Raw genomic sequence first — 24,018 nt, forward strand, 5'->3', positions numbered from 1 at the left:
GAAAGATTAAAATTTAGTCTGAAGTCAGAGCTTTTCTAGCTTTTTATAAATTTTTAATAGACGCCAAGTTGTAGCTACTTAGGGCCGTTTTCTAATGTAAGCAGTAAAGTTGCCTTTACTAACAGGGCAGATAAATTGTTCCTCACTTTAAAGTGTTTTCGTTGTCTTATCTTACCTGTAAAAATAAATTTGTTATTCCGTAGAGTGAAACTTCACTACATTTCCGATAGTGAAACTTCACTACATTCGTCATAAAATTTCAAAGGTTGGCAATGCAATATAAGCAAATATGAGCAAGAGCAACTCTTAGCAAAAACCAAAACCTTGGTTGAAATATCTAATATATCTGACTCATGAACCAAAACCAAACCAAAATTTAAAGTTGGGTACAAATTTTAAAGGTTGCATCGGGTGAGCAACAGTTTATCGATTCGAGAAATTAATGCGCTGATGAGAAAACGAAAACTCGTATATCGAGACGATAAAGTGGCCGGTAAACTAAAGGTTGGATGAGAAAACGGCCCTTAGTAGGCAAGAATCGTTAGAGTTTTAAGTTGTCAGTACATGTTATATAGCGCTAGTATGAATAAAAGCTCTATCTGGTCAACACTCGAGTCTGGCTCAGTCAAGAACAAAACATAAGACGTTTTGTCGTCTCTGATATAGAACAGCGATGGGCAAATAGAGCTTTAACTCTGCATGCCTATATATCCGTACAAACTGTATAGAAAGCTTAAAAGAGCTTTGAGCGCGAGCAAGGTGTTGCCCACCACCGGTTTATACATACACAAGCTAACAGCTTCCTTCACCTCTTTTCGTATACATATATATATGGCCCTAGTAGCGCATAAAAGCTCTCTCTGGCCAACACCACTCTTGTTATTTTGAAAACCAAATGTGTCTAACATTAGCATAATTTAGCTCGCGCTTCAAAATTTTTGTATTTGTATTCTGGATCGAGCTATTTGTATTAAAGTTAGCCATAAAATTCATAGCCGACAAGACCAAATTTTATCCCGTAAAAGCTTTTAATAGATTTTATATAGAAGTACACCAAGTAAACGTTTTCTTTTATAGAGAAGTGCACTTCGATACCAAATCCATTCAAAATTTCGGCTTTACATTGGCCAATCATTCGAACCCAATATTAAGGGCATTTTTCGAAAGCAGAAAAGGTTCTCGCCACCCCTCGCTATCGATTTTTCAAAGAGCTTTTAAGCTTGTATTAATTGGGATATAATATATGTAGTTTTCCTAGAATTGTTTAGCATGCTTTGCAAACTTTAATGCTTTCTAAATAAATAAATTTCCTGAAACTTAACGGATGCACCCTTATGTAAGCACATTTCGCGTTGAAGTTTCCTTAAATACCTTATCTAACGTGATACCTTTGTAGTATTGAAATTCAATTAGGCGCTCCTGACAGGGACACGAAATGAATTTAAAACGTGCCAAAAGAAACAACATCAACATCATTTACTGTTATGTATAAAAACGATCTTTATTAAATTCATCATCAACTTTACACATTTCCTTTACATTTTCATACAATGTTAATTATCGACTTACATACTTACAAATGTAGAGATGCAAATTTATAAGTATGCGTGTATGTATGTATGTGGTTTCGTAAGAATATAACATAAACAAGAGCAAAATCGGAGAGAGTTTGATTGAAATGTAATAAAAAATAAAAAAAAATAAAACAATTCGTGAGTAAATTAAAATTAACAATTAAATGTAAGTGTAAGTGAATTAAAACTAAGAGAACATAGAGAGCGATATTATTAACATTTAAACATTTCATTTTATTTATTTTTTTAATGTATAACGCACACATTTAAAACTAAAAACATCATTTAACATACATTTAAAAAAACATAATTAAATATGAAACAAACAGCCGCACTGCGAAGGCTAAAAAGTGCGCGCGAACAAGGAGCCGCTACAGACGAACGAAGAAGAAGAAGAGAGTTGAGTAGAGAGAGACGGTGAGGCGGCTTTTAAAGAGCGCTCGCTGCACAAATCGCCAACGCTGCGGTCATTAGAAACAACAAAAATAACTACATATATCAAAGAACTAAAAAATAAAAACGGCAATAAAGTTTTCGTAGAGCTTTCGATGAGCTTTTGATGAGCTTTCGATGAGCTTTAAATGAATTCATGAATGAACTTCAAAATCGTTATAAACAAATTCTTTAAAACAAAAACATGAGCCAGCATGAGCTGGCATTTCGAGGCTTAGCTGGTTGTCACACGTTAAATTTTTTTTCGCTTTTCACGTTGCTTATAAACAGTAATCAATTAGTTATTTAATAATAAAAAATAGCTTTTTCATAAGCATATACATAGTAAAAAATCGTAGCGTATGTTAGTAATAGTACGAGTAACAACAACGAAGAAAATTTGCAAACAAAAACTCACCGACTTTACTGTTAGCTAGTTAGTTTAAAGTGCATAAAAAACTTCTACAAAATTTCGTAAATATTTGCTAAACTTACAACACTGCCACACGCTACTCAATGGATAATTCTCAATCTCATTCTTATACACCTAAACTCCAATTCTTTTCTTCACTTTTATCATTAATTACTTTTCACATCGGCATTTGGGCTTCACCTTCACCTTCACTTCTTCTAGTAAATATAAACAAAAAATGCTTTGGATCCGTTTGCTTAGTTTCGCACACTTGCTCTATTGATTTGCTTCTTCACGCTTTGCCGCCTCACGCTTAGTGCGATGGTGCACCATACGATGAGCTGGGCGCTGAAGGTGCCGATGGCGCTGCTGGTGCCCCATAATCGCCCGATGGTGGTGGCGAAATGCTGTTCGGATATGGACCGGTCTCTTCCTTTTGCGTCTTGTAGCGAATGAAGTAAACTTCTGGTTTGCTGGGCTGCGTGGGCGCTGGTGTGGGTATGACAATTTCGGGCTGCTCTTCGGGTTTCTTCACCAACACATAAACCAGTGTCTTCTCTTCGTTTTGTGGGAAGACTGGAATCACTGGCGCTGTTGGGGCTGGTGGTGATGGCGCCTTAATGAAGACGATTTTGTAGTGCTTCTGTGGTGGTGGGAAGACAATGGGTTTTCTGTGTCGGAATAAAAGAGGAGTAGAGAGAAAAAAATTTTGTGATTACTCATACTAACTTTCAGATAAATTTTTCTTGAGAATGTATTGTAATATAAAATTAATTTTGAAATTGTTAAATAAAGAGAATATTCTTCAAAACGTAGCTACTCTTACTGGCAGAACTCCATAAGTAAGTGCCTTGCGCTGGGCATACCTCTTTCAGAGGCTCTATGTTGACCCCGCAGGGCAACAGCTCCACATTTCTCTAAATCAATGTGGCTTATATCAGCTTCTCCCCCGTACAGCGATTAGTCGTGACCGGTGGCTTGTCTATATAAAAAGCATAGAAAGCTTAAAAAGCTCTGATCGCGATCCACGGCCGCATGTACAACTTTCGTAGGACCAAAATATCCAATCACGCAGTAGAAAAAAATATCGTCGTATTGACCAAGTTTTCTCATTAATTTTCCAAATATTACCAACGTTATTTTTCTACTACTTTTTCAAAACTCCTACTTAAACTCATTTTGCTATATTTTTTACTGAATATGAGATTACGTGTTTCATCTGTAGTAGCAGAAATAAGAATAAAAAAATATAAAAAATTATTTAAAATCTTTTACAACCACTACATTATTTAAATTTTATTGTAGCAGAAAGAAAAGCGAAAAAGTAGTAATAAATAACCCAAAGTAATTTATAAATTTCATAGTAGTAGTATCTAAAACTGGATATCGTTTGGTGTATAAAACCACAGATTTTCATAGCGAATTCAAATACAAATAAAAAGCATTTTTTCTGCTCCTGTTTTGAAACTTTTACGTTATTGACTTTTATTTGATTTCTTACGCCCTATTCAGCGGCTGCTTTCATTTGATAGTACATTTAGCCTATTAGTTTATTTACTATAGTTTCACTTTTTTGTTAAAAAATACTAAAATACATTGAAAACAGAAAAGTAGTAAGAAATAGCACGCAATGGTTTCATTCAAGTGGTAGAAAAAATAAGTAAAGGGTTACTCAGTGAACTCCCAAAAATGTGAGAACAACTTTTCTACTCCTATTTTGAAATTACAAAAAGTATCAGAAATGAATTAGTAGTAGAAATTAAAGTAAATAGTAGTAGATGTGAAAGTGAAAATAATAGTGGGAAAGTTAAGAAATCTATTTATCCGCTCTCAAAAATATAAGAACTACTTTTCTACTCCTATTTTGAAACTGCATATCTTCTACTTTATTTAATTTTACGAAATTCGCTTGCCTATGTGCTTTTACTAGTACCACTTGCTAAGAAAAAGTATTAGAAATGAATTAGTAGTAGAAATTAAAGTAAATAGTAGTAGATATAAATGTGAAAAGAGTAGTGGGAAATTTTCTATACCACTTGATTTTATAAAATTTAAACCAAATTCACAGCATATCAGTTGCTCTAATCTAATTCATCATTTTTGCTGTCATATCGTATCTTAATAGAGTTTGTGAACTCACTTACTCGAGCTTAATGAGCTGTGCACAGTGCTAAAAGCGCAATGCCATTTATTTAAATTTATTTTATTTTAGTATCACTTTTTCGCTATTCTCTTTTCATTATTACTATGATTACTATGCTTTTACCACCTCACCGCACGCCAAGACAAGTCAAGTGATTGCCACCTGCGGCGTTGACGAGCGCTGTTCATTATGAACGTATGTTTGTATATTTCTTTGCTTGTACCTATGCAAATGAGCCAACACCCCATTGCATTGTTAATGTGAAATCATTTAATATATTCCTATACGCTTCAAGCAATTCATTAAAGTCAATTGTGATTAGTTGTGGAGCAGAAATATTAAACAAAAAAATAAGCCGCAAAAAGGTGCAAGTGTTGAAAAATGATAATAAAATGGGTAATGTAGCCGACATCATTAGCACTTGTAATGACTACAACAAACATATGTACGTGAATATGTAGTATACATGTAAATCTAGTAATTACAACAGCGTACAAATTAGTGCAACACTGCCTGGTTGTTGGCTGCATTTGACTGCTGCGATTACAAAAACAACATTATAAGCTCCTCTGTAAATTTTCCCTTCATCTGCAATGCGTTTGTATGTGTGTGTGTTTCATTCATTTAACGCTCATGCGTTTGTCCCATGCCATATTGCAATCGCGCTCCCATTATTAATTTTCGTTATTTAGTTATTTTTCATTTTGTCAAGTCATTCACTTCTCTCATTTTGCATGTGATCCCATATTTCAGCATCACTCCCCACTTAATATTCAAAGTTTGCGCAAACGTCTGTTTTTTTTTTGTCCCAAGCGCAATTAGATCCTGCTGGAAAGGGGGTGTGAAACCAATGTTGCGACAACTTGTGGCTGTTGCAACTGCCACAGTACGTACATATGTATGTATGTACCACCCGCCGACAATTTGCTATTGCAATTTATGCGATTTTCCCGCGACTAAGTAAAGATGCGTCTGACAGCTCAGCTGACTGCCGCCACACACATAAAACGCATAGCTTTAATTGGTTTCATTTTCTATGAATGAGTGAGTAGAGAAAAATTTTGTGCGCAGACGCAGCCACCGTCGAAGTTGTACATACTCGTATGTGCGTGCTTGTGGTACTCAGTTGAGAAATTGGCACACTTTTCTGCGGCTACCTGGCTGCTTTGGCTGCCTGTTGCTTTCGCAAGCGATCCAATTTTAATTTTCAAGCGATGTGTGCTGTTTGGGTTGAGAGGCGCATGACTATGAGAAGCTTAATGCTTGGCTGATTTGGTTGGAGTTGGGATGAGAAACGCATGGCGTTTTTTGTGGGATTATAAGTTAGGCTTTACTGGCTTGCCTCTGCTTGATGAATGAATGATGCCGGCAAGTCTAGCCCACTGCTCACTGCTTGTTTGCTTGACTGAGCGATTACTATCTTTGCCCTCTGGTAATCTGAACCGTACAAAATATGCCCAACTACCCAAAAATAAAGTAACTGTATTATATTCACAGTGTTTTTTTTTTGCATATCATTTTCTGAAACTTTAGCTTTGCTACTAAGTGCTTGTTCATGCAGTTAAGCTCATTAATTACGCTTCATACACACGGAGTTAGGTGACCACATAAAAAGTAATTTGGTATGGGATTTGCATTGTAATAATTCGCCGATGTCTTGAGGTATATATTAAAAAAATATATATATACATATTCCAAAGTTATCGTTGCTATTTATTTGTGAACCTTTTTTTGAAACTGCTTATCATTTTTTAATAAAACAATCTACTACTATTTTTAGTACTATTTACCCCTAACCTTTCTATGAACTTTTTGCGATATTTTTCATTTTATGAACATGCTTACCGTTTATCTAAAAAAATCTACTACTATTTTAGTATCAGAATATATTTACAGAAAAACACAGTACTAATTAGACGTTGCTGTTTAGTTGTAAACCTCTTTTAAATATTCTTATAATTTTTGAATAAACCCATCTACTGCTATTTTAGTACTATGTACCACTAACCTTTCTTTGAACTTTTTGCTATATTTTTCATTATGTCTTTATGAATTTGCTTATCATTATTTATTTATTTATCATTATTTATTTTATTTTATATTTATTTAAGTAGTGACACACTAGTTAATATGAGAAATGTCTACGCGAGCTCCTAACGAGGTTGCCACATAACCTAACCTATGTAGTTATGTATGAAAGAGTATGTACAAAAAAAAAATAAAATAATTTCTGAGTTCTCAAAAATTTACTTCCATCGCTTTCTGGATTAAACCCAAATAAAAAAATAAAATAGTAGTAGAAAAAATAATACGTTTTGTACACCTCATGAGATGCTATCAAAGTATGTATGTATGAGTATGTATAATAAAAATTTTAATTTCTGAGTTCTCAAAAATTAACTTCCATCGCTTTCTAGGTTTAAACTAAAATTAGAAAACACCACAATAGAAATAATAATACGTTTTATACACCTTGTCAGCTAATTTAACACTATCGTAAATCAAAAAAGTATCTTTCTACTACTTATACTGTAAAAAATCGTATCGTAAACACAAAATAACCGACTCTTTGAAAAAGTTATTAGCTCAGATATGTTTTTTACTAGTAGTCACTAATGCCAATACTACTACTACTATTGCTTACAACTTGCTTGAAATGTATTTTCTTTTCGTTTGTTATAATTTTAAGCCATTTTTTTAAATACGTATCCGAAAATTATTTTTATTTTTTTGCATTTTTCTCATCAACTTACTACACTTTTTCAAACCCAACTTCTAAAGAGTCTGAAACGCATGGATACAGTTACTTTTTAGTGGATTTTTCTTTAAATACCGTTTATTTAACCTTTTTACTGCTGTTTTGCTAGTTCTTAGCACTTTTTCAACTTCTACTGCTTGTTATCAATATTTTCTACTACTTTTCACAAAAATTTTCTACTACTTTTTACAAACTTTTCCACAATTGTTATGCAAGAAATAAGCATAATATCGAACACATTTTCTAAACTTTCCTTTTCAATCGCTTTATGGAATAATTTATTTTCAGTGCTAAAAACACCTTTTTGTAATTTTATACCAGCAAAAGTGCTGAGACTTAAACTCAGTAAAAAATTACAAAATAAATAATTTGATATGGCTACAATTTGCTACTACATTTTAGCCATTAGCTAATTTTTCTTTCCGTTTGCACTTTTCTCGACCTTTCTGCAATTTCATCCGCATTTTTTTTTTTGCGCTCAAACACCTTTAATGCCTTTCACTACCAAACTACCACTCCAGCAACGGCTAGCCGATTATTTTGTAGAGTATCATCAAACCAAAAAAAAAAGTGAAAAAGTTTCGATAGCGAAGAGTGAACTGTCTGTTCAACGCAACGAGAGCTTCATCAGCGTGACTTTTGCAAGAAAATAAGCGAATTATTTTGCTATCACAATTTTGGTGTTGCTGTTGTCATTACGTTTTTGTTTTGTTTTGTTGCTGTTTAGGTGTTTAGGTATAGGCTTAAAGCGAAAAAATAACAATCTTGAATGTTGGAAAAAGTGAGGATGCTTAAGTAAACGCAAATTATGAAGGGAAACATAAAATTTGTGGAGATAATGGTGACTTTTACTTTCCGAGTGGTAGCATCCAATTACAATGCAAAAATTGAGATGGCAAAAAGGGAATAAAAAGAAAAAAATTTAATTAAATATAACTAAAATAAATTTAAATGCAATGCTTAAGAAATTTAACTGGAAAGTAGTAGCAAATAAATATTGCATTTCAAAACACTTAAAGTAGTTTTTCTAATTTTAATACCAATTTAGCTAAAGAAAATCATTTTGGCTAAACATTTTCACTTCTGTCAGTGTAAACAAGCTTTCAAACTAAGCAAAGCAAAAGGTGTGTTTGCTATTTTAATTTCTTAGATTTTTTTTTCATAGTTTTCTTTTTGCCAAAGACACTTGCTGCAATGGCGTGGGCGATGACAGAACATTAGTACATATCAGTAGCATGTATTTCCTTGATATCTTCGCTATTTATTTATATATTTTTTTTTTTGCTGAAATTTTTCATGCTTTATTATTACTCAAGAAAGCATGACATCTCGTCGGTGAAGCGCTGTCGCCGCTCAACATCACACACCCACTTTCAGAAACATATGTATGTATGTATGTATGTATGAGTGAATTTTGCGCGAGGCCATACTTAGCGCATTACATAAAAACAAAATTTTAAACGAATGGCATATCTGAAAATATATCTGTGGCAAGCATAAGTGAGCCATCAGTGATTGCTTAGCGCAAAATTTTTTTTTGTTTTTCGTTTTTCTTTGTTTTCATTTTTCCCGCTAGTTGGTTTATCTAAGCACTTAACATTCACTTCTCACTTTCCTGTGAATGGAATGACTTTTGATTATTTATAATTTTTTATTTAGCTATTTTACTCCCTCAACGGAAAATTTCAAAAAAAAAAGGTGGAGAAATTATGTAAATATTTGCGCCAACTTATAAAATGATGAGAGTAAATAAATATTTTAATATCGGAGTGATGGTCACAACGGTCTTTGGCTGTATCTGGCCCCCATTAGGGATCTCCTAAATAAATTAATAACTTATTTTCAGTCCTTGCCAGTTTAAGAGCGACTCGTTTATAAAATTTCTGGTTTCTGGTTATTCCTCGCACCAGCTTCATCTACTTCAATTAGCTTCTTAGTTTATTCAGACTTATTTCATCATTATTTATCCTTTTTCTTAGCAAACTCATTTCACAGGAATTTTTTTAATGCATTAATACATTTTTTTTTAACTTCCACACTGAGTGTTAGATATAGATTTTGAAAACTAGCAAATACCCGGCGTGCTTCACTGTGCCTTAAACGTATTTTTGGGTTGTTTGATACACGTATTGCAATATTTCATTTATTGTACCCATTTAATTGAATAAAATTTTTCAAACAGGTGGCAAACCGTCTCGAAATTTTTTTTCTCAGTAAAACTTTCTATACTTCTTCAGTTTGATACCCATATTGGTATTCAACTAATCTTATCTATTAAATTAAATTAAAATTTTTAACGAGGTGGCAACCCTCCACGATAATATTTTCTGCTGTAAGTCTTCTTAAATCTCTTCCTTTAGACAGCCATATTGCGATATTTAGTTTATCTTTTCAATTTACTTCAACTGCAAGTTTCAAACAGGTGGCAACTCTCAAATTTTTTTTTCATTTCTGCATTTCAAGTTAAACCTCTAGCATCGGGGAAAGCTGCATTCTATTGCATGCATTAGTTTTCGAGTGATGCGCGTACAGACATAAAAACAGACCGAAAAAAGATTTAAAAATTATTGATTTGGTTTCTGTTGCTCTAATGAAGACCCTCCATATGGATTTTTTTTTAATATCAATATCAATGTACAGACATCAACCTGTTAAAATTTTATTATATGGATAGATGATTAAGTTCAATTTTTATCAATAAAACCCAATCTCCAAGCTTGGAAAAAACTTGAGATAAATGAGATCTGTAGCGATTACTGCTAATTATTATCTACAGATGAGATCTAAGCTGTAAGCTCTGATTCCACGTGCCTACATGCCGTTTAATTTCGCTTCATTGGGCGTAGGACCATAGGATTCTCGTTGCTAATTGAATGCTACTTAAGAAACAATGATCTCAATCTTTAGAAAATGTTTCTTTTCCGAATAAACATCCACATGCATACATATATATAAGTATTGCCACAGTTTTTAATACAACAAAAACGGCACAGATTTATATCACTCTCGCCCAAGATCAGCCTATCCTTTCTTACCGCCTATATAAATAAAATGTATAAAAATCTTTAATTGTCTCTACTTCCATACATATGTAACATAACTAGCGCCAACAAACCATTTAATTAAAAAAATTACATAGCCTAAATCATACTAAACAAACTAGGTATTTATTATAAGAGCGCAAAATATGCTAAAAATCAAATAGCAGCGCCATAATTTGCAAAAGCAACAAATAACAAAAGAAAAAAAATGCAGCAAACCTAGAAAAGCGTAAACTATTTAAACTACTTTTACAGCTAAGGCAAATACCGGCGCGTGCTGCTTAACGCCCATGGCGACAATGTAGTTGCCTGCCGCCTTATGTGGCACACTGAAAAATTTAACAACAACAACAACAACAGCATAAAATATCTACTTGAATTTTTGTGCACTTCCTGATTGCAGCTTACACTACTTTTACGTTACGGATTTGGGTATTGCGATGTTATCGCTCACTTTTTTGTTGCTGGCGATGACGGTACTAGTCTCTTGTACTACAGAGTCGCCCATAACGCTTAGGAGTGTTATACATACATATTTTCAACGTTAAATTGAAGGCATAAATAGTCATACGTAGTGCAATGCAGAGTATTTATTATTTTGGCTGAACTAATTACTCTTAAGCAACTAATACACCCGCAAATAATTTCATTTACATAAGTATATATGTAAACGTGTAGATTACCGCCTAAATTTTCCGCCTTCGTAATTAAATAATTAAAATTGGAAATTTACCTGAAACAGTGTGACAAATGCAAAATATTTGCAAGAAAATTTCTCTGACTCATCATTTTGATATCAAGGAGTAATTTGTGAAACAACTCAGTAGTCAAACCCATTCAGTGCATATGGGAGCATTTATATTGAAGCGAATAGGTATCTCGTGTGAACGTTTACCGGAGCGCTTGGCTTATACAAGATGCCCATATTTACAATTTTCTTCGCTTAGCTATCTTAGCTTAGCTCAACGTTTATCTGGTCTTTCAATCGTACAATCATGATCAAGCCAGCGAAGCGCGAAATCCCTAAAATCTTCCGCAGAATATTTCTCTTGGAAACCGCGAGGGGCTAATGAAATTTTGTTTCACCAGTTATCTGCTTAAAAATTGCGATTTAGGGGTATACCCAGGTACGACTCTTTTTTTTTGGCAATATGTCTCGTACCTCCCTAACTGGATGTTACCAATATAATTTTTGAAGAAGCAGGCTAATGATGCAAATTCCAACATGGAAGGAACTTCAGGGCTTGCACCTATTTCAGGCAAGTCTGCGGTAATCTCAATACCCATCAGCAGGTATAGGCGTATTGTATAGCTATTCTCATCAAATTTCTATAAACACAAAGTTGTGATATCAAACCGGCAGAATTTGTGCCTAACGACATGACTTATGCCATAGGTTAAACATATAGGGTTCCAAAACTCAACGAGATAATCGGGGTAGTGGTTTTCTCCATTGGCCTAACGTTATTGACATCTCTTCGAATCCGTGATCGCTGCAATGTATGTATATCTGACGCAAATGTTGGCCAGGTGGGAGATAACATTCAGGAGACAGTCCGGAGCCTAGCTCAATGACCTACAAAGAGGAAACAAATCTTCACCACAGTTAAGCAACCCAAAGAACATAGCAGCAAAAGAACTCTAAAATAAATGTTTGTCCTCTGAATGAATGACTACATCAAGTCTCGCTTATATGTATTTATGAGAAAACGAAACAGGAACACATCTTCTCTGAACTATTGGCGAAGAATGAAAGCGAGAACAATATTTTTCTCATGGCGCTTCATTATTTTTAAATGTTTGAATATTAAAATTAATCAAAAGCGAACTGAAAGATAATTATGCAAATTAAGTCAACGAAAGATTTAAGGCATGAACTTTTCTGTCAAAGAAAATGAAAAATTTTACCATAATTGGTAAGTTCCTTTCCCCAGGCTTTGAACTAAAAATCATGGTTCCCACTGAAACGGTTTGCATCGCAACATGCAGACTACCCTTTTATTCTTAACGTTAAGTTCTCAAATCTTTTTATTCTCGTTTTATTCGCCAGCCTAAGGCAAAGTCGTCCTTGCGCATTTGATTAGCATATGCTAAGAAATATGTAGTTTTTGGCATTTTCTAACAAAAGTGTAATTTTGAGTTGTGTCACCTTTGAAGATCATGTGCGTCTTGAAATTTTAAGTCTGAACATATTTGTTTCGTTAGTTGGATGGTCCAATATAGTCAACTGCGATGTTGGTTACTCCACGAAAATTAAAAGTTTTCTAAAAAATCGCAAAAATTCTTCCATCCCTTCTGAGTATTGGTTGGTCGCTGTTTCCCCACTAGTTCATGCTACTAGACTTAGTTTAAGACTTGTAAATCCATTCGATCATGAGAACCCAAGGATCGCATACAAATGGAGGCAATCAAAGCGAATATGGATTAGACTATGGAAGTCAAGAAAGTCGTAAAAAATTTAACAAAATATTAGTGAGGCCAGCAGGAAAGAAGAATTTGCGCGCGCTATTGCAACACCGACAGTAACTCAAACGGCAGCTTCTCAACATAAGCCAACTAATGTAATCCTACGCGTTCCCACCTGACATTTGCTCAATTTTTCGTTCAACTCAATAAATCATGAAACTCTTTTGTAGTAATTAGCATTTGGACACTTCCTCATTTCGCAAATTTTTTTCCTTTATTACCAGCATTTTTTTTATATTAATCATACAGACATCAATCAGTTAGTGCTAGCAGTCGGTATGCTAAATAGCGTTAAACTATGTAACGGGTGATTTTTTTGANGAAATAAGCCAGCAACTATTCCAGCTTTGGAAGACAACATTTCCGAAGAAATTCGGGCTATTCCGGCCGAAATGCTCGAAAAAGTTGCCCAAAATTGGACTTTCCGAATGGACCACCTAAGACGCAGCCGCGGTCAACATTTAAATGAAATTATCTTCAAAAAGTAAATGTCATGGACCAATCTAACGTTTCAAATAAAGAACCGATGAGATTTTGCAAATTTTATGCGTTTTTTTTAAAAAAAAAGGTATCAAGCTCTTAAAAAATCACCCGTTAGTATTGTGAAGTTTAATTTACATATGTAATTGCAGCTGTACACACGTAGCGTCATTTAACACCTGCTCTTCAAAAGCAAATATAACAACAATAATAAAAGATTTTCAAGTCTTACTGTACCATGAAATCATCGAATGCTGCCTTTCACCGCAGAGTGATCCTAAAAATGATACTCATTACTAAATACTCGACATGCACAAACTTGCATCTAACTTGCACATACATGCACATGTATGTATGCAAGTACATATGCACAATGAATTGAAATTAAAATAAGGAAGTTGATTACGTCACGTTATTGTCTTCCGATATGAATTTACGAAATTAAATGATTTGACTTTAAAATAGTTAGTGCAAAACATGAATCCTTCGCATATTTTCTACATTGTTGGCAATGAAATTACAGCTGCGGCATAAAAATATACGAGCAGCTTTAATAAAACCGACTGCAATTGTCATACAGTCAGTCAGTGGAACAAACATAAAATAGTTATAAAATGTTAATGTAAAGCTTAGTGATCTTTATTTTTTTTTTTTTAGCACAATTTTGCACCTTTTTCAAACAGCCATAAAAAATATCGGACGCCAATTGTCACTCTCTCAACTGTCATTGCCGCCGCGTTCGCCTGTCAGTCGAATGCGTTTAACTCGTTTGCTTTGCCATATTGCCATCTCCATCAGCGCCGTCGCTGACATTGTGACAATTACGGGTGACGCTGTCAGCACTGGTTTCATTTTTTTTTTTTTGGAAATTTTTTGAAAAACTTGTACATAGGTTCAAGTCATTTAACTTACTTTTAATGGTGCTAAGTTCAATGAGCAATGCACAGTTTCCGCATTGGTGCGGTGAATTCATTTTAATTCGTTAAGCTTGTTTTAATTATTTTGCCGAGATACTTTTTTTCATTTTTTTTTTTAGGTCATAAGGAAGCAGCATTTAACTACAGTATCACTAGCTTTGCAGTATTTAAAAAACAGGAAACCTGGTTAACAACAATCGGACTGATTTTTGGTATTTTTTCATTAGTCATTTTTTAATTAAGTGCATACATTAGGGTGATCCAAAAATGCATGAAGAAAGTAAAGTCGGAATTTGTATGCTCTCGGTCCCTATATAATCATTCTATGCCGAAAAAATAGACCCCTACTTTTTTAGTTTGAAAGCATAAAATATTTAGAGGTCGCTCAAAGCGCCCAAAGTTGTCCATGTAAACAACCTTTTGTAGAAATGGTATAGAATTCTTGGAAATCAATATTTTCCGCCCTTAAAAGTCTGTTTCTCTTCAGGAGACTCCCAATAATAATACCCAATTATTTTTTTAACCATTTTTTCATAGTAACTATATTTTATAGGTTCACGAAAACCTGTAGAAAATGCAATGGGAGTAAAAAAAATCTTTAGTATTAATTTTTAGATTTTATTGCTTTAAAACGAGAAATAACGTGGGGTATACTTTTTTTTCGATGTACAACAATCCTAGGGGGTGAGGGCATTAAGATTCCGACTTTACTTATTTTGGATCCCCCTAACATACAAACATTTATATGATAACACGATCGATGTAATCGAATATCGAAACTTCAGTTGCTGAGGCAGACTAACCATTGTTTGAAATATGAATACATACATTTTCAGTTCATAACCGTTGTCTGATAAAAAAAATATTTAAAGATAACACCTGGTATTTTGGGCTAGCGAATTTTTTCCGAGGTGCATCAGAATCTTTATTTCGTGAAGAGGCAAAATTGCATAACGTTTAATAGATCACCAAAAGCTCAGTAATTAGGTGAGTCAGAGCGTTTAGCCTGTGAACTTCTCTACCAGCTACAGTCAAAACATATTTTGCGGGAGTAGATTTTTATAGCTTTCTATAGATTTCTACTAAAAAAAATATCTCCGATCATTACTAGTCAATACAGGTTGAATAAACAGCTAAATAAAAGGCGCTCTGCACGCTGGCACGGCAGTGGTCATGACTGCTCTATAATAACTATAGCAGGCACATTTATTTTCCTACTCTAAGCCAACATTGCCTAGGTAATGAGTCTTTACTATAGGTAAGATGTGGAGAGAGCTTTTAAAAGCTTGTCACGCATACCTTTTAAGTGAAATGTTTATAACAAACGCATTACAGAAGACAATGCATACACGGCTTCAAAGTGCTCTTACAAAATAAAACCAACTGGGACAAAGTCCCGCACATCTGGTTACCTACTTTGCACTCATCTTGGCTGGGAAGCTCACAAATTTTGCTGAACAAACATTTAAATTACATTACATGCATTTCGAAATTTACACGTTTTTATTATTATTTAACTGCCGCACAGTTGTGTGTGAGCGAAAAAAAAACAACGAAAGAAAAAAAGCAAAGCAACAAATTGCAGTTGAAAAAATTCACAATTTATATGCGCGCACGCATGCAACAAATTGTAGCGGTGGCAACATAAATTGCAACTTATAAATATGTATTTCATGCATTTTCATTTGCTACTAGCAAAGTGCCGCCGACATTTCTTATTGCTGCGAAGCATTAGGTTGCATGCAACATGACAGTGCTTATAAATGGTTTTTCCGTTAGATTTAGCCGCGTGCAAAGCGGACGGAAATTTAGCGGCAAGTATTGCAAGTGAGTCGTTGCATGCAATGCTTGTGTCGTATGGAAAGACAAGATTTTGAGACACTTCTTCTGCTGACACGCACTATAAATTTTTTAGTTTCTTCTTTTTTTTTGACATGGATGGATTTTTAGAAGGTCAAGAGGATTCTAAACGAGGGAAGGGTGCTGCAACTTGTACAATTGATGTACGCGACTAATTGTTCGTTTCATACTTTGCATGCAATTGTGGTTTAGTGGCTAGACATAATTCAGCGGAGTCCTAAGAATGTCTGATAGCATAAAGAGAGCAATGAGTTCCAGTCCAGCAGAGCCCATGAATATGTAGTCCTTGTTGAGAGTTTCCTGGTACTAAAAAGAAACTCTTTTCAGACGTAAAGCCGCTCTGAATAAACCTACAACTGAGATTTTGTGCACCGAAGCCATTAAATTGCATAGAATACTCAAATCTAAAGGAGGCTAGGTTGGGTTGGGCGTGGCTTCGCAGTAACCAATAAGATCGAGCAGGTAAAGTACGTAACGACTAGAAGTCTAATGTATTCCCTCTTAAGAGATAAAAGAAGCTTTGTGAGCTTTCTATTGCAAGCCAGTTAGTTAGTGTTATTTCTAGAAACCATACATTTGCCTTTTAGTCCACGCCATTCCTGCCTACTGAATTGTTTATAGGTCGTACACCCGTTTTATTGCTTGTAGTGAGATCCACACATTTTCTATTGGTTCATCTGCCGAAAGATCGCCTTCCTTGCCGAGTCTGTCTGCTCCTGGTAGCCAATGACGGAACCTCAGTTGTGGTTCGCTGTCGAAGTACACTGTAACCTCTAAACTCTACCAGACTTTCCGATAAAGTTATGTGCCCTCGAACTTCCATACAGGAACTCAATTAAATATTTTACCGTCAGATCGAAACTGGTGAAAGGCTGCAGCAGATTATTTTCATGAAAAATTGTTGGCATTAATTATTCATGAAAATATAGTTCATTCTGCAATATAAACCATTTGAATCAAAGTTTCGCTATTTATCACAAATATTAAAAAAAATTGCATCAAAATTTTCCACTTTTTCTACAAAATTTTCGAGTATGCAGTTTTGTAGCCAAATTTCAGTCAAATGAAGTGCAAGTTTCAACCGGCTAAAAAATTGATTGTGAGAATTATTATATATTTTTTCTTTGAGACTGCTTTTGCTGTTCGACAATAAACAGCCAATGTAAGGGTTCATATACCCAGAATAAAGTCAGCGAATTATGTTTCTCTCAACACGTGATTTGTTTATAGTTACATTAGTTTTTAGCTGACTTTTCTTGGTATATATCTCTATCTATTTTCGCGAGTGTACGAGAAGCCTCTTTGGTTTTTACTGGCGCACTGGAATTCAGCTAACAACTCCATGTATTACTACGAGTATACTGAAGCCGCATACTAAATACTACTCCGTGGATTATGCTTTAACTGTGAGAAATTTGTTTCATGTTCCTAATTATTGTAAGCAAAATTTCAGCCCTTACATACTTCTCGTGCATACTTTCATATTCTGCTTTTCTGGAAATGGGCTCAATAATCCTAAAAGCTTCGCTAGAAGGGCTTCAAAAAGCTGTAACTGACGTGCTGCGTATTAAACTATGTTCACATAACAATATTATCTCAATCAAAGCTCGTTTTTTAATCACCCCGTTTACACAGGCAAATCTCAGATTATTAGCCGTGAAATTTGTTGTGCTTGTTATTCTAACATCTCAAGGAAAAGTTATGTTTCTTCTCTGTGCCGCCGTGATCACTTTCTTCTGCTATATTAAGCACCTTAAATATATTTTAACTTAGTATTTTATTCAAAATTCTTTTACAAACCTCTCTTCCTTGCTAGCGCAAAAATAATCGATAAAACTTGGTTGGACACCGAAAAGTTATCGGTTAAATCTGAGATTATTTTATAATTACAGATTAACAAGGGACGAATTTTGTATGGCAAATCTCTTTTGCTTATTACAGATTAGGGTGTTAAGCTCGAAAATGAGGATAATCTACTTATATGTGAACCTAGTATAACACCTTTTCACGTACTTTCATCGTATCTGCTGATGCTTGCTTAAGTATGATTATGTACATATATATATAAGTATGATTATGTATACATATATAAGCAAATTTCACGAGCTCTAAGATTTCGACAAAAATGTGTTTCTGCATATAATTTAAAGGTGATTACATATTGGCGTGGAAGATTTTTACACAATATTCCTTATGCACATATATATTAATTTCTTCAAGTATATAACAATTTTAAACTGAGTTTCGAGTGTGCCAATAAAAATTAAAATAAATAAAAATTCTGAATTTTAGTTTCTCAAATCATAGTTATCTTATACTCAATGTAAAGTTTTTTTTGTGTGTAATTTTGTTACACTAGATTCGTTGGTTTAGGCAAGAAAAAACTTTCCACCGTTTAATTTTAACTTTTTGTAGTATCTTAAATTATTGAAATAGAAAAAACCGTAAAATATCAAAAAATACAAAATAGCTATGCGAGATATTCTGCTTGCTGGCATTTATTTTTTAATTTGGTGGCACACTCCTGAGACCTCACAGTTATGTTGTATATGATGCCAACGTCCATTGCCTCTAATATGAGCATTCGATTTGAAAACTTTGCAAAGTTATTAAAAACAACCAATTATATATTTTTTTTGAGTGATAATAAAAAAAATAGTAATTTGAAAAAGATTTCAAGAAATGGATCATTTTGGTAAAACAAAGTGAAAAATTGCGAGTTGAAAACTAATCACTTATGTTAAGTATAAAACCACCCAATTACCCGTACACATATATATATGTACATTTGCCATAGTTAACATAAGCCGACAAGTAAAATTTACAAATTACCCATTCAATTTAATTTTGTTGTTAACTGAGTATATAAACGGTGCTAAAAATATTCAATTGCCCCTTTATCTTTTACACTCGCCGCCGGTGTTTCATATCAATAATAATTTTTTTATTGTTGCCTTGTCCGGCATTTCTATGATTTGTGTTAGTTTATTATGGCTTTAAAGGAAATTGGCAATATCATTTTTCAATTGAAAAAATTGTAACAATTTTTTCGAACAAAGCGGACAAATGTATACAAGCTTACATGTGCTCAAAAATATTTACATATTTACACACATACATATATATTCGGTACATAAACACTCGTGTAAAAAATTAATATTTTAATTACGCTCTTCAGGCAAACAGACTTATAGATTCACTACTAAAGATTTGGCTGCTACTGTATTCAAAATGTGTGCCAGATTCTTAAAAAAAAAACCCCTCTTGAATTTATCATCTTCAAATTTAAATCCTTTTTAAGTATTTGGTTTTTATCATCATTTCTGTTGGATTTTTCTTAAATGCATTAACTCACCTTGGTGCCTGATACTCAGGCTCTGGTGGTGGCACATGCACATAGACATGCTTATGCACCACAGGCGGCTGTTGTGGTGGGCCATACACCGGCGGTGGTCCATAATTGCCGCTGGGCCCCGATGGCTGATAGCTGCTAGGCGGTGGCGCGCTATAACTGTCGCGTGGTGGTTCAGGGCGTGCTGCCGCCAAGCCAGCTGCAACCAAAACAAGTAAAACCTGGAGGAGGGAAGAAAGTGGGTGATCAAAAATTGCACACGTGGTTTTATTCAAAATACAAATATACGTTATAAAAAAAATATACAATTTATAAAAATATTAACATTTTCTTATTCTTAAGTGTTTCATAAAATTGGTTTTATTGTTTTTTGATGTCGATGGCAAATTTTTGGTCCGAGGTTTTAATATGGTTTAGTTACTTTATTATTTTTTTTTTTTTTTTAATGTAATTAATTTTTAATATACTTTATTTTATTTTCTTTTTCAAACGTACATTTTTATGAACACAAAAATTTAAATTAATAAGTGATATAAATTTTTTATAATTATAACTATTTTACAATTTAATCTTTTTAATAAATATTTTATTGACAAATACAAATACTATCAAGATATTATTTTCAGACCTATAAAATGAGCAATGTTTAGTTTAGATTTTAATGTTTTATTACAAAAAAAAGATTAAAAAACTTGTAAGAAGTGGAACATTTTTTTTTTGAATTTTCAAAGCAGAGAGGTCAAATAATTTAAAAATTATCATTTTTCATACTGTGGTTTTTATTATGACAAGAAACAGCAATGAATAAAAAAAGTTGAAGAAGATTTCCAAAAATATTAACGAAAAAATTGAAATATTCAAAGGATTCTTTGCGTGTGCCTCCACTTTGCACTTACTTGTAAACAATTGTTTTTATTTTAACTTAGCAAGTTTGGATATTGTATAAAATGCATTTCGTCATAAAATTTATTATTTAAAAGAATATTTTACTAAGCTTTTTTCTTATTTTTATGTTTATGAATCAAAAATCAATCGGCATTTTTTTAGAACCTTTGTGAAAGCAATATGACCAAATTTTATTAAAATTTATAGAATGCTTATATGGCTTATGGTGTATATTTTTTCCTCGTAAATCTAAATTGACAGGTTTAGGTAAAATTGTATGCGAAATTTGCGTTTCAGTGTAACCAGGCAGGGTTGATATGTTCAGAATTTTTTTTTAGTATTCGAATTTTTTATAATATATATATATTTTGTTTATATTTGTATTTAATAACGGGTGATTTTTTTGAGGTTAGGATTTTCATGCATTAGTATTTGACAGATCACGTGGGATTTCAGACATGGTGTCAAAGAGAAAGATGCTCAGTATGCTTTGACATTTCATCATGAATAGACTTACTAACGAGCAACGCTTGCAAATCATTGAATTTTATTACCAAAATCAGTGTTCGGTTCGAAATGTGTTTCGCAAACCCAATTGCTGCGAACGGCGACGAATCGACATTTCACGGTCTTCAGCAACACTCTCAGAAACAGACGCAATATTCTCTTCTGTACGCACTGTACGCATTCGTGTGGTTGGTTTAATGTCCAATAAAGTAAACTGAGTGCGAAACTTGGTCACAATCGCATTAATTGTTTGCTCACTTGGTCGATTATGTAGACCATAAATCGGACGTAAAGCGAACCGAACACTGATTTTGGTAATAAAATTCAATGATTTGCAAGCGTTGCTCGTTAGTAAGTCTATTCATGATGAAATGTCAAAGCATACTGAGCATCTTTCTCTTTGACACCATGTCTGAAATCCCACGTGATCTGTCAAATACTAATGCATGAAAATCCTAACCTCAAAAAAATCACCCGTTATTTCATATTAATGTTGTCAACATTTTTATTTTTCCAAAAAATTCGGAAATAATTGGGACTCATAGTCAGTTTCACGAAAGCAGCGAAAAATTATTTTATTATTCGATTTTCATTTGAAAACTGACAGAAATAAAAAAAAACATGTTTTTACTTTAATTTTTGGTGAAACCCGTAGTCAAATAAATAAATGTTCAGAAATGTAAAGAGTTTTTTCATAAAAGTATTTTTCCTGTGCACGGTTTATTAAGTAAAGTTTTTACGAAAATAATTTCTTGCGCTGTCAAACATTTTATTTTTCTGGTAAAATTTGTTTTTTTTCTTACTTTTTTCGATTTTCTTATGAAAACGGTCAGAAATAAAAAAATATAATTTTTTTACTTTGATTTTTGGTGAAACCGGTAGTCAAAAAAAAAATTAAAAATTTATAGTTTTTCGTGAAAATATGTTTCCTGTGCACGGTTTATCAAGCAAAGTTTTTACGAAAGTAATTACGTGCGCTGTCAAACATTTTATTTTTCTGGTAAAGTTTTTTTTTTCATTTTTCAATTCTGTTATAATTGTTCAGTTCGCGGAACTTTTTCAGAAATTTTATGAAACTAATATTTTCTCGATTTGAGCCTAAGTATTTAAATGACCGGGTTGAAACCCAGACAAAAGATAAAAGATTATAATGGCCCCCTTATTTGAAAGGCAATTTCGTGCAACTCTTAAAAATTGTATGAAAGAAACAGAATTTTTGTTATTTTCAGAAAGAAGCTAGAATCTCTGGAAATAAGTTTTGAAACAAAAACCAACCAAACCTACGGTACGAGGGCAAGTTGATAAGTCAGTGAAGTTTTGAGTTTTCCCAAGTACTAAGAGTGCAACACTCTTACAGTCAATAAACATCCCTTTGTTGCGGAAAAGAATATTCAAAAAGTCACTGACTTATCAAACTACCATCGTATATTAAATAAAATCATTTGTCACACAGCTGTCAATATAATTTTCAAATGTTTGAAAAAGGTATTATTCACAAATTTTCCGAAATTTTAGAATACTGTTGTTTAAGAGTTTAAATGAGGCCATGAGAGCAGAAGTGACCGTTTACTTTTTTTGTACATTTTTTGTATAGGTTAGCCATTTCAGCGATCACTACCTTAAATTTACAGTTTTCTATAATGATTTAATAAAACCATTTATTTAAATTAAACATTTATTTCAATAGGTTCTTGAGCTTTGTACCACAATTTTGTTTTTTTAGAAAAAAAAATAAAATAAAAAATTTAGTTTTCAAATGTTGTTTTTTAATTCTGATCCCATTTTTAAGAGCATTTATCTTTGACAAACTTATTACTGTTCTGCTTAGATTTCCATAATTTTTTGGCTTTTGTGTGCATTCCTTTTTTTTGAAAATATTTTCAGTAAAAAATTTCAGTTTTTGTTTGTTATGTTCCACTTATTTGTTGTTTGCTTTTTAATCCCAGCAGAATTTTTAAAAAATTATTGACATAAATATATGTATATATATTTGTTTAATTGTTTTTAATTTTTTAATTTTATTATTATTTTTTTGGTTGTTTTAATATTTTTCCAGAGTATGTTCCACACTACATTTATTATATTCCTTAAGCAATACGTATAGCTCGTTCTATTTTTTCCCCCAAAATAAGTCTTTCAAAATTCATTGAGAATTTTTCAAAAAATCACTTCAATAAAAAAAATAAACTTTTTATTTCACGTACCGCACAAAAACGCTTCATTTTATTTGAGGTCTTCGAAAATCAAATAAAGTTTCTTCGAGAAGGAGGAGTATTAAGGATGCTCGGCGCTTTGCTTCTACAGAGGGCTTACTATGAAACCCAATTATAAGTACACAGTTAAATACGAGACCAAATACACTGTACGGCGCGGCGCGTCTTTCTGCATAACTCTGCTGCGGGATGTGTCGCTTATATAGGTACGCTTCGCAAAAACTCTTTCGGCTAGCAAGCGGCAACGAAGACGCGGAGCAAATAATCTGCGCATGCGTAGCGCCAGCACTGCGGTGGGTGGTGGTAGCAACGGCGAGAGGAGCGCCAAGAGCGGCCAACTTGCAGCAGCGCAAACTGAAGAAGACTTCAGCTGTTGAACTTTTTTATTTTCATTGCTGCCAATGTGACTGCTGCTGCCTTCTCCTGTTGTTGCTGCTGGTTTTGTGGATCGTAAGCGATCACTTTCGGTTTCATTGCTAAACGAAAAATCCAAAAACCCAAACAGCGACTCTCAGCAGTTTTCCGGCACTTGAACGTTTAAGTTTTGGTTTGCGATGCGCTCACCAACGACAGGCGCTCTCGACTTCGCTGGCGGTGTTATTGTTTTTAGTTTCAGTTTCATTTTCATTTCCATTTCATTGTTACTAATATTACTGTTATTGTTTTAAGACCGCGCATTGACGCGATCCTCTGCCTCACCTGCTTTAATGATCATTAAACTGAACTTCATTGCACACGTTTTGGCGCTCTTTACTTTAGTTTGTTTTTATTTTCCACTAAGTTGAGTTTTGCTTTTATTTTTGTTCTTCTCAATTGCTTTAATTTCGTTTTATTTTTGTTTTGCTCTTCATTCACTTCATTCAACTTAATTCCAACTGCAGCTTCAACATCTTCGTCGTCATGCACCACAACCGTATGCCAAATGTTGCAAACTCATCCAGCTGGCTAGTTGCTTGACTGTCTTACCGATCTGGCTAT

At 33.6% G+C, this 24,018-nt stretch overlaps 1 protein-coding gene across 1 annotated transcript; it reads right to left on the reverse strand.

The window, feature by feature from the left end:
- Window positions 1-1,481: 1,481 nt before the first annotated feature.
- On the reverse strand, window positions 1,482-23,198 carry TwdlE (TweedleE). Its single transcript, XM_017615591.1, has 3 exons — window positions 23,032-23,198; window positions 19,439-19,656; window positions 1,482-3,089 (listed from the first exon to the last, which is right to left on the reverse strand). Exons 1-3 carry the CDS (start codon window positions 23,047-23,049, stop codon window positions 2,732-2,734), a joined length of 594 nt encoding a protein of 197 aa, XP_017471080.1. The 5' UTR covers window positions 23,050-23,198; the 3' UTR covers window positions 1,482-2,731.
- Between the last annotated feature and the right edge of the window lie 820 nt (window positions 23,199-24,018).

The sequence above is a fragment of the Rhagoletis zephyria genome, unplaced genomic scaffold (assembly GCF_001687245.7).
Source record: "Rhagoletis zephyria isolate East Lansing unplaced genomic scaffold, Rhagoletis_zephyria_1.1 Rzeph_scaffold_01034, whole genome shotgun sequence".
NCBI lineage: Eukaryota > Metazoa > Arthropoda > Insecta > Diptera > Tephritidae > Rhagoletis > Rhagoletis zephyria.

Bases quoted from the DNA above. Each gene is read 5' to 3' on its own strand.
- TwdlE (XM_017615591.1), bottom strand. The intron at 3,090-19,438 runs GTGAGTTAATGC...ATTCCGACACAG, and splicing joins CCTGAGTATCAGGCACCAAG to AAAACCCATTGTCTTCCCAC.